Raw genomic sequence first — 16021 nt, 5'->3', positions numbered from 1 at the left:
TCCGTTCCTGGGTTTCGCGTCGTCGTCGGCGTTGTCGTCGGCCTCGTAACCAGCTCCGCCCCCCTTTCATCCCCCCAGCGCTAGCAGCGACCGACTGATACCGCTGGATGCCGCTGACGCCGCTAGAGAGTCAAGATAACGTGACTGCATAGAACACCGTCGCCGCCATGCAGAAAGAGGAGGAAAGGGTCCCCCCCCTGTTCTTGTGTGGCGGATAGGGTGCTCTTCAGTTGCCGACGCGCCGGTTATTTCACGTAGGCCCTGGCACGTCGACGAATACGTGACCACCTTCCCACGGCTAGACCTGGTTCTTAGCGCTGCGGAAGCGAGAGTATCATATTGTTTGTGTCGGCATCGGCGGCGTTGTCCCTGAAACTAACTCCGCAGCTGGGGTTGACTCACTATCGGCGTCAGCGGCATCAGTCAGTCGCTGCTATCTCTTCCCTCCTCCCTTTATCGTGTTGTCCGCTTGCTGCGCGCGCTTCTGCCCCATCGTTTGCCGCTGGGTGTACACGCCGCCCCCCTCCCCCCTCTTCCTGCGAGTCTCCGGTTGTCAAAGCGCCGGCTCGAACTTAATTCCTTTCTTCGCTCCTCCTCCAATGCAACCCCTGTGCGGTGGCAATCAGAGAGCCAGATCGGCGGCGGCGGATCTGTATATGTGCACCGCCCGAGCCGAAATTGCCGCTGCCGTTCGCCCTGTGCGGTGGCAATCAGAGAGCCAGATCGGTGGCGGCGGATCTGTATATGTGCACCGCCCGAGCCGAAATTGCCGCTGCCGTTAGACAAACAGCAATTTCCTAACACTTATGCGGGAGAACATCCCGTTCCTCTCGCTCGTAACGCGTCCCACGGCTGTGACAACCTCGCGAGGCACTTGTATAGATCTCGTCTTTGAGAATCAAGCATTGGTGTACCAAGTCGAACATATATCAGTCTATTTCTCCGACCACAAAGCTTCCTTCATGACTGTCAAGAACTGTTAGTGGAGTCTTTGTTAAAGGAATACGTGTGAAAAATAAAAAAAAATTCTGTGATAGCGCATACATGTGTTGCTCGATTTCTTTGCCTCAATCTATCGAAAAGGTGAAACAGCTTATTTGCTGCGCTCAAATTTCGCATTAGGAAGTAACGTAATCGTCGGTAATTTTTTTGAAGCACGACGGTCTCCGGCTATTCAGTTTCAGGAAAAAAGAAGTTCCGTTTTGTTCGGCGCATTAAATCAGATTTAGTGCGCAGACGTCACTTTCACGTGCTGAGCCTTGGCGATCTTGTGACGTTGCGTGACAGACTGGCGAAGTTGGCGCAGCCCGAGAACCTCTGACGAATACCGGAGCATTAATGCGAGAAAAAGGTGTAGAATAAGAAATAATCAATTGTTTTCTTTTGTTCGATCTAATCATGCATAATCGGTGTGTACACGTCATATAATATGGGGAGTTTTTGAGGTTTTTGTGACGTCGCGTGATTGACAGGTGAAGTGGCGGTGGGCCGAAACATATTTGACCGGTCGGGGAGGGCTGGTTGCATAAAATAGAATATGAGCATTTTGGAATAGCCATATGTTATAGCGCCCGTTTTCAGCATTCTGAAATCAGAGAGAAAAAAGAGCCGAAGTAAGCACAAACTTAATTTCATAGGGCGCTCCCTCTGAACCTGCAACCTTGAAATTTCTCCAACACGTTTTCTTCACGCAAAATTTATCCCTACAGTGACCCATTTTTAACACGCCGGACAATTCTGAAACGACGGGGTGTTAATGTACAGAGCTCCTAAACACATTAGCAGAACCTCAGTAATTTTCCACAACCCACATAATTTACCCAAGGCGCTTGCAACGTTCTTCACAGATGCCTCTTACATACCAAACATTCTCATTAATTTCATTCGGCTATTCTATCAATACATTTTTGTCGATGTTTGAAGTGGACAGTTGGGATGGCCGTTTGTGGTGGACGCTGGGAAAGGATGTTAGAGATGGACGTTAAGAGGGGACTTTGGTACGGGCGTTTCGAGTGGCCATTTGGAGCTGACTTTCTCTGCACCATCTCGTCCCGTTATCAGCTTCGATGTGAAAGCGACTACTTTACCATGTCATGACAAGAAGGTGTACAAGGCATGGGCGACCATTGTCCGACAACTGGCCTGCTGCGAAGTGTGATACTCTGCTTCCCTCAAGGGCCTACGATGCTCGAGTTGTGTGAGCCAGTCGGGCAGAAGTCCAATGACGTCTGCTCTGTTGGCACTGCCCCAATATAGCCTTCAACACCCTTGGCCTATGGTAAGCTTGACGCCAAGCTGCCATCGAGATATGATTACTCTTGTTAGCGCCGTCATAGCTCGTGCCAGCTGGAGTCTAAACATAACAGCATTCAATATACCTACACCTGATAGGGGTGAAGTGCAAAAACCTTCGTGGGGGGTACTTTGGTTTAGGTGCACGTTAAGCAACTCCAGGTGGTCAAAACTAAACCGAACGCCCTTACTACGGCGTGCCTCATGATCAGATCGTTCTTTTGGCGCCTAATACCCCGAATTCTAGTTTTAATTTAAATATTTCTACATTATTGTTTAGTAAGCGTGTTCTATCCCGCTCCTCAACTAGTATAAAAAGGTCAGCAATTCTGGAGCACTTCATTTCTGTGGCCGGCTGTGTATCATGCAGGGTTTCTATCCTCGTGGAAAAGCTGGAAAATCTCTAGCTTTCGGTGAATTTGTCAGCTGTGGAAAATACCAAGGAAGGAAAAAAAACATAATTTTCTCTTTGCTTCGAATCGGATACTTTATAGGTACCTACAGTTGCTTTTTTTTTATTGAGATGAAATTTTAGGAGAGGTTGGCGCCTTTATGGTGGCACCGGCTACTCCTTGTCACTTGGCAAAGGAAAACAAGTTTGCGTAAAAAAGGAGAATAGCGACACGAAAGATGGCACTCAGTAGAACACTCAGTAGAACACTGGATGAATAAAAAAAATATACGGTCCAACAGTATATGAGTCGCAAAGTTCTGTGCATAAGTCCAGTCCACGTACGCATATATAATGTCAGATATTTAGAACAGTCAGAACACTCAACACATGTAATGCACTGCAAGTACAGAACAGAATTATACATATTGCATAAAAGTTGCGATCGCCTCATAAACCAATTATGAATCACGAACAACGTTTATGTTACTCGTTTAGCGCATTCGGATCAGCTGATGCCTAATATTTTCCCAAAATGTTGGCATCCTCTAAAAACTTTTTCAGAGCAAGAAGCGCTCTTTTTTGAAGGCCCGCAGTTGGCCATGGGCCAAGTATTTTTTTTAGAGTGAAAGGTCTTCTGTCTAATAACAACAAATTTGCTTGCAGTACCCTTCTTTGTGGATTGTATTTAGTGCACTCGAGGAGAAGATGATGCACATCTTCGTCTGTATGGCCACAAGAACACTGTGGACTAGAGACACGTTTTATCCTGTACAGGAAGTGTTTAGTGAATGCAGTACCAAGACGCAGGCGGTGTACCAATGTTTCAAATTTTCTGTTGTCTCTTAGATTTCCCGGCATTGTTAAGTTTATACATGGGTCTATGAAGTATAACTCAGAGTTTTTAGTTTGCTGATCAAACCAGGTAGTTTTGCTGAGGCGACAAGAAATCTGTCTCAGGAGCAGACGGACTTCACTACGCAATAGAGGAAGATTGGTTGTCTCCACGTTATTGTGCGCCCGATTCGCAGCTGCGTCCGCTGCAGTATTTCCAGGAATATTGCAGTGCCCAGGTATCCACTGGAATGCAATTACGTGGTTCAGTGCGCTTGCTTTTGTAAGTTCTTTGAGTGTCTCATACAATAGCAAAGTGTTCAAAGAATTTTTCTTATTGCTCTGTAGTAATGTGAGAGCGGCTTGCGAATCGCTAAAGATAACCCATTTTTGCGAATGTTCTTTTGATGCTATGAACCACAAAGCACACAGGATTGCAAACAGTTCTGCCACGGTGGAAGATGTCTCTCGGGATAATTTAAATGTTTGTTCTAGCGCTAAATGTGGAATGACGAATGCTGAAGTCGAGGAGTTTTTATGACACGAACCATCTGTATAAACGTGTATGTACTGGGGATATAAGGAGTAAATTTGGAAGAGTGCCAGTTGTTGGGCGGCTACTATGAACATGTCTCTCTTAGATATAATCCCGTCAACCGATAATTCTATTTTAGGACATGTTAACATCCAGGGAGGGTAACAAACATCCACTTTGCATATTTCAAACCTTGGTAATAATGCTTTATGTTCTCGAATAACATCGTGAATTTTGCTTTTGTTTCTTTCGGTAAGCGCGAGGTTTAATGGATGATTCTCGTGTTGGGTTAAGATGCGATAAATATGTCGGCATGTTTCAACCGTTCGTATGACTGGAAATGGTGGGTGACGAGCTTCAGCAATTACTAAAGAACTCGAGGTAGCCTGCGGAACCCCAAGACACACTCGCAGCCCTCTTGCCAGTAAACGTTGAAGGCGTTCCTCAGAAGATTGCGATAAACCGTGGAGAATAACCGCCATAACCGCCATAGCAACCTACAGTTGCTATGGCGAAGTTATGGTTATGTTAAAAGGAAACGAATCTTTCAACTGAACTTGCGCAATTCGGAAACGATGATGTATTTTGATGGTTTCGTGAGCCTGGTCGGGTGGTTGGAATGTGTGAATATGATTCAGTCAAATCTGATAGTACATGTCACTTGATTTAGAGCTGGCTGGTAGCAATTTCTGAAAATTGTGGGCTGGCATAGCAATTGGGCATGCTGTGAGGCACTAACTTTTTTTCTTTCGCTTGAAACTTTTGTGTCGTAGACCGCCGACAATTTTCGTGAAACAGTGAGGCAAAACGCGAAAAATATTATTGACTTAAATTTTGGAGTTTTACGTGTCAAGACCACGATTTTATTAAGAGACACGCCGTAGTAGGAGAGTCGGGGTTAATTTGACCTACAGGGGATATTTACCGTGCTCGCAATGCTCGGGACAGGGGCGTTCTTGCATTTCGCCCCCATCGAGGATGAAAAAAGAAGAACAGAGAATTTGAACGTGCTAATGTGAGAACCGGTCATGCGGTCAAAATGGAAGGGAGAAAGGGATCCTTAATTCACTGGAAACACAAACACATGGTTTGCGTTCGTTTGAAGTTTACAGTTTTACAGCAAGATTACTTCAGGGGATCGTGCTGCTACAGTCTTTGGCCCATTGTTGTAATGATCAGTAGTAAGCGGGTGCTTCTGCGATTTGGCATGGACTTCCTTCAGACGCCTCACTGCGGCTTCATTTAATGTGTTCCTCCTGGTTCAGCTCTGTTGCATGCAAGTCGCACAATGTTCAAAGCATTTGATTGCTTTAGGTTCACAACTCATTAGTTATGGCTCGCAATTTTCGTGGCATAGATTAGTATTAACACTTCCGAGCAATCGTGTCGCTGGATGTGGATGAAATTCGGGAGGCAAAACTTACAATACGTATTTACGCACTTGTTCTGCTTTGAGCACGTCATTTTTCACTTGTAACGTACGGAAAACAGTAAGACGGTAGAAATTCGAAGATGTTAGCAAGGTGGTACGGCGGCAGGAAGATGGCAGAATTGGAATGAGGACAGTCGTTACCATATATGCATACCACGAATTTGTAACCACAGATTAGGGACCGTATTCACACACAAAAAACTCATTACGCTAAACCTGTTCCTAAGGTCAGGCGCGAAGCAATTATAATGTCGAACATAGCATCAGTGAAGTGATTCGGCCGGTACCCAACAGCACTTACGGATGAAAAGGGAGCGATTCCCTGGCCTTAGCCCTAGTCTCGCAACTTTCAGCCTCTACTTCGGGTCCTCCCAGGAGACGTTCGTATTTTTATTTTTACTTCTACAAAGAGTTACGCGGCCTTCCCGTCCATCACGTTTGCTCCGTCTCTTTGTCGCCTCAAGGCCAAGTGGCTTCGGGTCGGTCGCTTTGTTAGCAGACGGCGACGTACAGCGTGTCCCGACCACCGCGCTCGTTTGAAACACGGCCCGCGACCTCGACTATAGCTACGCTTCCCCGGGATGACGTCACTTGGGTAGGCGAAGCCAGGAAGGGGGGGGTTCCGAGCTGGGCTCCTTTATTTTCGGTACGCGAACGCATTTCAGCCTCCGCTACCCGAAGAACGCCGCCAAAATAGGCGGATTACCGGAATTGCGGAAGAGGATGGGTTACACAAACCACTGCGTACTATGTGCAGCCCCTACTCTTGCCGCTTCGGGTCAGGCCTGTAGGGGAGGAGGCTTTTCGCTTCATCTCCCAAACACAGGCAGCACTCTCCGTCACGTTCTTTTGTCTGCGGATCGCCTGTCCTTTGTTTGTTTGCCCGTGCTGGCTCTTAGCAGCTTTCGTTTCGTCTGCTAGCATTCCCTCGGTGGCGGCGGTCGGAGCGTCCCGGGCACTCATGAGCGGCGACACGGAGAGAAGAAGCGAGGTTTGGTCGTGTTCCAAAGTTTGTTTTTAGAAAAGACCACCGCGCGCAGGTTCCTCGCCGCGTTCTTCCCCGGGGTGCGCGGATAACTCTTTTGGCAGGAGTGTGCCACCCTCCCCCCCCCCCCCCCGCACACACACACACCCGCAGTTCTTCCCGGCGCCTCGAAGCCTAGCGTACCACCGCAATAGACGGCGTCTGCAATGATGGTTTCGCGGAAGCAGTTGGAACACGAGCCCCCTGTTTCGCAAACTTCCGCTCGCATCATTACACATGCTCCCTTCCGTTTATTTTTTCTTCTTGTAAAGACAGAGCCTCTCAGTATGTATGTAGAAACCATGGTCCGTATTTACAAAACGATTTCTTATACTAGAACTGTTCCTAAGAACCGACAGCCAAGAGCGCTTACAAACGAAGAGATTAGGGAATTCAAACCCTGATGCCTGACTTCATTAGTTTACTGACGTATTATCTAGTGTATTATGCTAATAAGTTTGTTTCCTGTATTATTGTTGAAAAGTATGTCTTACTCGTTCGAAATCAGGTTCCTTGTATATTATTAATAGCAGCGTGACATATACTTATATTTGTCTTGTATATTTCTCGCCTAGTTCTTGCACTAAATCATGATAATATCCTGTTTAATATACTGCCTCAGTATGTTTCTTATTTCCCTGCGTTGCTTAACCTTTGACTGTCCAATGCACTACTCCCGGAGGTGCTGGCCTTTGTCGCAAGGCATGGAGCGCTTACTTCCTCTTGTCACATCTCGTGGGCACGTCGTCCAAACGTCTGAAGAAATCGAAATTGCATATGTCCCGCATACGCTTCGTGCGTCTTAGGAGCGGGTATCTAATGGGCTTTCAGTAACTCGAGAATTCCACCGTTATTGCAAATATATGAGGCCTCGTCATTGGTTGGTAGCTGTTTCAGTAGTCCTTTTTTTTATGAGTGCTCACTACCTGAACGATATCTATATCCCCTCCCTTGAGATATGCGTGGTCTGGCTGTCTGGACTGTGTAGCTTTGTCTGCAGTCGTGGAAGGCGTGGCAATAGCTGCTGCTCTGCGCAAACTAAAGACATTGCCTCTGCAGAATGCGACCCTTCTTACGGACTCAAAGGCCGCTTTGCAAGAACTCTACCATGGTCTACCGTCCACCAAGTTCCCGCGCAAATCACTAGCCCTCGTGAAAGAACTCGGCAACAGAAGGTTTCCCAGTAAGGTTTCAGTGGATTCCCTCCCATGTTGGCGTTGCTGGCAGCGAAAAATCTGATGCTCTTACATACATCGTCCTCCCAAAGTCAAGGCCCTAGAGAGTAATCAAGTCAAAAACTCTCACATTCGACATCACTTTGGGTCACTTTGGTTTCCACCACATATGCCCTGCGTAACCGAGAGATTTCGTCGAGAGGAAGCCTCAGTTCTATAAAGAATGAGGACAGGATAGTACACCAGCATGGTTATTTAAGACGCGGCGCGTCAACTCCCCGAACTGTACGACATGTGACGAGACAGGAGACACTGAACACTTTCTATGATCGGGCAGGAAAATCCAAGATGAAAGTGACGCTGTCCTGGAAAGTCTGCAAGAAAAAGACCTTCCGCATGCGTGTCTGCAACAGCTTGTTTTCCTCGAGAGATCAGTTATAGGCCACGAAGAAACTCCTCGTCTCCTTACCGCATTCTTAAGAGAGACTAGTCTGATGGACATGTGGTGAAACACCGCAGTGATACTATAAGAGACGCTCGGGCGAAGCAATTGCCGGCCTTGATCGCCAGGCTAAACCCGCCTGTTGCTATAACTCACCGCCACTACCACCACCACAATTTCAATTTACACTTCACTGTCTATACGCTGTTCATCGAGTCATTTATTCAGTCCTTGAAGGCTCATGGCGCATTGTATAAAGTCTGGAATTCAAATGCACCGTCACACAAACAAGTTATGCAGGGTGTCCCAACCATCGTACACCGATGTCTTTAAAAAGATGGGTTATTTCGCGCGATAGAAATGGACTGCATATTCCTATCGTCCAGTTGAGCAAGTGCAAGTAATTTTTGGTTCGTGCCGTTCAACTACATGATCACAGTAAATTATCTAACTTGCTAAATTACTGTTCCCATTGTTAGGGTCTCAGTTAAGAATTTGTAGAAATGTAAAAGTAAAATCGAACACAGATGTTTTCTGCAAAATACTATTTACGCGCTCTTTTTTTTGCGATTGAAAAAGCCCGCGTAGCAAGAGAAGTACCATGCTAGGCAGCCAATTGCGCTATATGAAAAGCATCCAGATCAACCTCTCAGAAGTCTTTACTCCCTGTTTGTTTGTTTGTTTGTTTGTTTGTTTGTTTGTTTGTTTGTTTGTTTGTTTGTAAGACGCGTCTCTTCAACCGGGCCAGGATTGCCCAGTTGAAGTGACTGAAGTGTATCCATTATTCCACGAGTTAAGAAATCCAGCATGCAGCTTTGGCAAATGTGCACCTCGATTGGTTCCGACGGCATTCTCTCTTGTGTCATGCGTGTGAAACTGTTGTTTCTTTAATGAACTTGGAATCGTTGTAAGATGGCATATATATACGGGCAGATTGACAGATTTGCACGAAATGATGCGAATGCTTCGAGCAAAATATCAAAAGAAGGGTTGAGGCTTTCACAGGAAGCGAACATTGTTTAACTGCGCGAACAAACGAACCACAAAGACAGCAAGGGACAAGGACGGGCGCAGTTAAACAGTTGGTTGCCGTCCTTGTGGCTCGTTTGTTCGCGCAGTTAAACAATGTTCGCTAATATCTACCAACTCGCCCAACAACAAGTTCTTCTAAACTACAAATTTCACAGGAAGCTCTGGGTGGTTCATCACCGTTCGCTCTCTTCTTTCCCCACTCGCAGGGACCGTATTCGCACGTCCATCAACGTGCTCGGCGACGCCTTCGGCGCAGGGATCGTGTATCACCTGTCCAAGGGGGAGCTGGACAAGATAGACGCCGAACACGCCAGACTCGAGCTCGAGATGGGCGAGGCCGGTCGCAAGGGGTCCTACATGCGGCGACCCAGCGGCTTCGCGGGGCCGGGGTCATCGGCGCCCCCGGACTACGGGGCGAACCCCGGGGGACAGAACTTCGTCAGCGGCGAAGGAAACAGCGAAACGCAGATCTAAAGGAGCAGTAGGCCGCCACGGCTGTACAGGCCTGAACGCGGAACGGGCCGAGAAGTTCGAGTTCGGGCCAACTTACGCGCCTCCCTGTTCTCTCCTGGGCGCCGCCCCCCCCACCTCCCCCCGTTAGAAGCCGCCGTGACGTCACCGAGCAGTGCGCACGGAGGCAACTTACACGCCTTCGAAGTTTTTTCTTTCTTTTCTTTTGCTTTCTACCCGTGATTTCCTTCTGCAACAATAACTGTCTTAGTAGAGTATTTTTACCTTAGCGTTACCGACAGATCGTCACCGGAACCGCCTCCCCACCTACCAGCCGCGCATGCGGTTGAGGCGGCAGGCGGTATCAGTGAGGATACAGCGGTGACGCTATGCTGAAATGTCCCTAACTTAGGTGCGTGCTTCATCATCAAAAACCGTGCGCAGCGCAGGTTGCTTTCTTGTAGATAACTGTGCGCGCGCGTACTAAGCGTTACAGAGGAAAGGACTCACGCAGTCATGCACTCACAGGGTTGAAGTCGCGAGCACATTAAGTTATGGCAACTGCATCTGTGCACAGAAAGCTCGCTTCTGGGAGGGTAGGAGGGACTTTTCGGGAGTCCACCGCTGTGTTTGCGGGAGAGACTCTGAACAACTAAAAACACCTGGCTGGCATCCGGAGCGCTTGCAGAACTGGAGTTCTTGGTAGATGCTAACATTTTGCGAGCACACCGCGCATCGCCATTTTTTTGCGGTCGCTCGTGGACACGGCGCAGATGGGCATTCGTCTAGTGCTTCACCGTCGAACAAAGCCCGAAGTGACTGGTAGATATGTTGAAGGCGTTGAAAAAAAAAAACAGGTAAATAGAGCCTTATCCGGTTAAGTCCAACTGCGCGCAGGAGAAGCGGTGATTGAAAGGTTGCTACTTACTTCAGGGCACAGCAGTTTCGCGAGCAGAGCAATCAGGACGTGTTACAAAATTTCATCCTATACTTTATAAGCCAGTCTATGAATTCGTAGTGAATGCCCTTCTAGTTTTTCTTTCTGCGCTAGCCTTTGGGAAATTGACAAGTAACTTCGATTTTCCAGCAATATTAGTTAGAGAGAGTCTAAGGCCAGCGGCGAGGGTATGGCTGCTGAATTAAGTGGTGAATTTAATAGCGTCAACGTTTTATTACTTTTGATTACCTTGTATGTATTTTATTTGCTCATGCCGCGATGAAGAAATATAGACAAGATGTCGATAGGTCTTTCGTAAGCTGAGAATCCAAGTGAAAGTTACCGTATTGCAAAGGCTGCCTTATGGATAAAGACGATTATAGTCGCACCATGAAGGTAGTTTTAGTGGTAAGTTTTTTAGATGACTGTGCCATTTAGATGCAAATCAGTAGCTTCCTCGCCGTTCGTCCTGCAGTTTGCGACAAAGAGGCACTGGAAGGTTCCACCGCATGCCTGTAACAAGTATCCTGTCACTTCGGGCTTGATACTCTACGGATAGCAAGCGAACAGATGTATGCTAAAAAAACTTCATCGGGTGAATGTCTGTCTTTTCATCATTGCTGCTTCTGTTCGTGTCACCCTTTTATTCCATTTCTTTTGTACGTATTTACTCGTTCTGCACTCACCGAACCCAAAACACCCGCTGTGTCCTTTTCGCCAAGATTCTACTGCATCCATGTCCAAAGCGGAAGTGCTTCATGATGGCTTGTAGACGCATCATCACAAATTTTCTCTGTAGATTTAAAGCAAGCAGCTTACGTTGTCAAGGTGTTCCACTGACGGACTTTTCTTCCTGCTGTCGTGAACTGCACACCGCAGCAGCTTTTGTGCAGTTAACTCCATCAGACAAAAAGAAATGGCGCCATCGTACTCATCTCGAACCGGCACGTGTCGATGGTTTTCTTCAAGCTGCCGTCATTTCGTCAGACTATCTGCATCTCTCTGCTGGAACAGAGCTTCCGTTTCAGCTAGTTTGCACGCTGCTGTTGATAAACGTGCGGTGTCCATCAAATCGCCATCGCGACGGGAGGCTAACATGCCAAGCCGAACTTTGTATGCACATTACGTTGCCTGGTCACAGTGCGGCATGATTGTAACCGCCGTGTACCACAGACGGGATTCGGCAGAGCCGCCTAGGTAGGTGCGCGTGAAGTTAGGCCTAAGGGAGGGCAGTGTCAGTGTTACGCACCTCAGCATCGGCGTTCGCGTTTGATTGAGTACAAGTTGACGGTGCCGTGGGTGCAAGCACTGTGTTTCATGACGTCTTTCGTGCTCCAAAACTCCATTAACGAAGGCGCACATCGTCTTGTACAGCTAATCACGGCGCGTGATCCGTTTTCCTCACTCCTGCAAACCGGGTGCAAATGTTTTGTCTTCGAAAAACACATCCATGTTCACGCGAGATTTCGTCTCGCAAGCCCGGTGAAACGGCGTTGAATGCGCAGGGATGTACATTGTTTCAGCTTCGCTTCCTTTAATTTTCTTGCATCGTTTTAGGTCCAGCACTAGTCGCCGGCCTCCTCGTTTCGGAGTTCCTCAAAATAAAGATTCCGGAACCAAAGCGTCCCAAACGGTGGCAGGGAAACCGGGCCCGCCCCCCCCCCCCCCCCAAGGACCACCAAACTGCCTCCGCACTAGAAACGGCTGCACTCGACAAATCGCGATCCCAGCGCTACTTATAGAACCCCTCGGGCACGTGGAGTGGCAGAGTCGGAGTTGCGAAACCGATCTCTGCCAGCGAAGCAAGAAACGTAGTAGCCGGATTTCGTACGTTTTCTGCAAACACCGCTGTCTGGCCGTATCTTTTGCATATCTGCTCAAGTCATCTCTGCACTGAGTCTGTCATTGGTATGTCTTCTAATGTTAGGCCAGTGAAGCAGAAAAGTTGGATTCCAAAGACACTCTACACTTCGCTGGGTCCGCTTTTTCTCTCCTCCTCTTACATGTTTGGGCACCTTTCTTATGTTTAAAGGACCGCAGTTCTGGTTCAAACTGCATGTGCTTCTAACGTGATTCTTTAGATGGTGACCTATACGTGGAGTCCAGAAATAAAAGTAAAAAAAAAATTCAAGCGTGCTTAAGTGTGGGCAAAAACTTTTTACTGATCAAATTTTCTTCTAATATTCCAGGCTGCTCTGGCAGCTATGTTGACTTTGACAGCTTACTTCCGGCCGGCTGGCAGCTGAATTACTATGACACCTGCTGTGTGAGGCAAATGGTTTTCACATCAATTGAAGACACGCTTTGTTGGAAGTCGCTTGTTCACATTTCGCATTTCTCTCCTGCTGTTCATATTGAAAGTGGGGTATAAACAAAAGTACAAAAACATTTACGAGCAGTCGAAGAACTGCTGTAACCCCGAGGTTCTATCCAACAAGCCGAAACCGGAAGTCGTGTCGGCTGGAAAGTGGCGTAACTTCCGTTTCTTTATTCGTTGCATCCGGCAATTTTCTTTCATGGCACAGCTGTGTAACACGGAAAACAGTGTGCGGAGCTCAGCGACCGACCGACCGACCCCGCCTAGTAACTTCCTGGCCCGCCTCCAAACACGATACGCTGCGGCTCGGCCTCGATGTACGGCCGAGTTTGTTTTTTGTCAGACGACCTTCAGAACAATATTTTCAGCGCAGACGGGTGGTGGCTTACAAGGTCATGTGTTGGTGTTTGGTTTTTATTTCTATGCGGTTTTTTTGTGTGTGTGCGTATGTCTTCCACCTCTGTTCCCTTGGTTTTTCAAGGTCCTCTTACGTGGCACCTCACAATAAACATTGATGCAGTCGCCTTGGATGCAAGCATTCTGAGCATGCGAGTTTCTACGTCAAGGGACATATACATGACAGCGTACTTCACTTCTCCAGCCATATCGTACTGACTAAACTGCCTGACACTACTTGCAGGCATTTAGATAACAGAACTTATCTAAAGCACTTCAGTTTGTATTTACTAAGCAAGACTAAAGTAAAAGTGCGCGATAAGACGCGAATGCGGTCACACATTGAATTGTGCAAGAAACAACATCTGATGCCATCCGTGATTAATAAATACTGTCCAGTACATTGAGAACAATGCGACTTATTACTGGCAATCATTCTGATTAGGCTGCCTTTACATAGTAACTTTTCCTAGTTCTAGTTTATCTACACTTCTTCACAGAAGGCATCGAAGCCCTCTCAATCATACATCAGAATTGACGCGGCTATAGCTCAAAACTGATGAACGGCAGGTATCAGGTTTCACGATGCTATTGACAAACTGCACTTCGGTTCCGTAGGTAAGCTACGGAACTAGTTGCAAGTATGGACACCTTGTCGCCCTAGTCGGTCATTTTATGGCCGAAAACAAAAGACATTCTAGTATAGCGCCATGAGTGGACATTTGCCCATTCACCGTTCGCTACTTGGGGTACTACGACAGACGACGCAACTTTTCAAGATAGACATGTCATGTGCTGTCACCCTGACCATTTCCCTTGAGCTAGCCTGATCCAACATTGTTGCGTTCTTTTTTATTTCTCGTGTAAGAATTTAGCGTCTTTTCCTGAACTGCTTGCGTTGGTTGTTGAGTAGTAGTTAGCAGCTGCCTTTTTCCTTTGCTCATTACTCCCGACGAGATGGATGCGGACAATTGTGTTTTCCTGTGTGCACGGCTAAATGATCTGCGTGAATCACTTTAATCGCACTGTAAAGAAACGGTGCGCATGCCGGAAAGAGAACTCCAAGGTGAATTGGTCCTTTGTGCAACTTCTCTTCTACCTTTCCCTTGCTCATTTTCCAACAAAAGACATTATTTCAGAAAAAGGAAATGTTCGCTGTTACAAATAGCCTTTACTGTTCGCGATTTTCATCTTAACACACCCTTTACGCCGCTTTGTGATTGCCTAAAACTTGAAGTCCAACTTCAACATGAAACTCACCACTTCATCATCACAGAATAGAGTCATCATCACTCATTGAATACGCTGCCTTTAGACCTGTTTATCGGTTCTCTTCGACCTGTGTTCGTTCTTTGTTCAGTACCAGTGTGCAGGTGATGCAATATGAATGTGTCTCTGTAACCAGCGCGTCTTACAAGATTGTACTTGAATGCTTGTATGGATGAGGTGCTCTCGTCAGTGCGTTAACAGTCATGTTTTGTTTGCTTGAAACCACGGCATGAATTACAGTATACAATGTTTTTTCTAAATGCTGTAGACTTCACGCTTACTAATGTGCTGCATAATACCAACTCGTAGTAAAAAATTTGGTTAGCATCTATGACATTTTCTAATGCCCACACTAACAGCAAAACACCTATATAATGTACGGATCCCATTGCTGCTCTTTGTGAACATGAGTTGCAGGTTACATTTTATGGCGCGCGAAAGCTTTCTTCTCACTGGCGACGAAATGAGTAGCGACATCGCTTGATCTAGGTGGTGTTACTCACATGTACACAACTATGTCATGATACTTCTGCCATCTTTAACGTTGAGGTTTTTTTTGTTGCTGAACATGTTTGTACTCTGTACTATAGTTTGCGGTGAGCTTTCATAAAAGCTACGGACGACGTACAAACCCTCAAGTTTCCACAAGAATAAAACTATTTTCGCAGAATTCACAAAATTTTTATAATTCGTATTTACATTTCACAATGTCACTTAGCCTCATGCATAGGTTACGTTCAACTACTGCTTTTTGCAGGACAAAAAATTATCTTTTTTTTCACTTGTTTTGTGTCGACAACTGCCTTAAATATGTAGTCATCAAAGTACCATGTTTTATTGCAGGATTCGTTCGCTTTGATTTCCTTGTGTTTTGGTGTTCCTTTTGTGGCATAGCTTTAGCAACATGATTCTGTACACAACGGAAAAATTAAATCATTCACTGAATTAAACAATAAAATGCTGTTTGTTTTGTTCCTTTTGTACCTCTTAGTTTTTTTCTGAATGGACAATAATACTCATCAGAAATACCCAGCAATATACACCAAAGGTTTCAGCTTTGACGTTTCATGAAATAAACCACCAAATACGACACACAACAGTTCTGATGCGGCAATCAATGCATAAATATGGTGGTGTTGCTTTTATACAGAGCTGCACATTAAGTAAGCCACCCTGCGAAGAGCACACATCACAAGTACTTTGGTGAGTTATTCAGAATGTAGTCAACAAAGTTGCCTATGTTAACTTCTGACATGTGGATTCCCCTGAAATGCAGCCATCACTCAACGTGTCACAAAGCTTTCAGCTTATAACAATATATTAATTCCATCTCGTGATTCTCATTTCGAAATGTAGATTCTTGGGTAACTTTCAGAGCTCTGGCGCAATCTTTCAGTCCGCTTAACGATGGCTGTCTTAGAACGAACAGCATACGAGAAGGGGCGCTTCAAAGAGTCAAAGTACTCGTTCATCACAGCACGCTAGTCTGTCATTG

At 46.4% G+C, this 16021-nt stretch overlaps 1 protein-coding gene across 2 annotated transcripts in view; it reads left to right on the top strand.

Annotated features, from left to right (window-relative positions):
• Positions 1–15501, top strand: part of LOC139050435 (excitatory amino acid transporter-like) — a 217440-nt gene extending 201939 nt beyond the window's left edge. For both annotated transcript variants that reach the window (XM_070526808.1, XM_070526807.1), the window contains one exon: positions 9364–15501. In XM_070526808.1, the coding sequence (XP_070382909.1) occupies positions 9364–9631 (268 nt within the window). In that variant the 3' untranslated portion in view covers positions 9632–15501. The remainder of the gene's footprint in view (positions 1–9363) is intronic.
• Positions 15502–16021: the final 520 nt, after the last annotated feature.

This window comes from Dermacentor albipictus, chromosome 10, assembly GCF_038994185.2.
Source record: "Dermacentor albipictus isolate Rhodes 1998 colony chromosome 10, USDA_Dalb.pri_finalv2, whole genome shotgun sequence".
Taxonomy (NCBI): Eukaryota; Metazoa; Arthropoda; class Arachnida; order Ixodida; family Ixodidae; genus Dermacentor; species Dermacentor albipictus.
The sequence above is the reverse complement of the archived record's forward strand: the minus strand, read 5'-3'. Positions and strand labels throughout refer to the sequence as shown.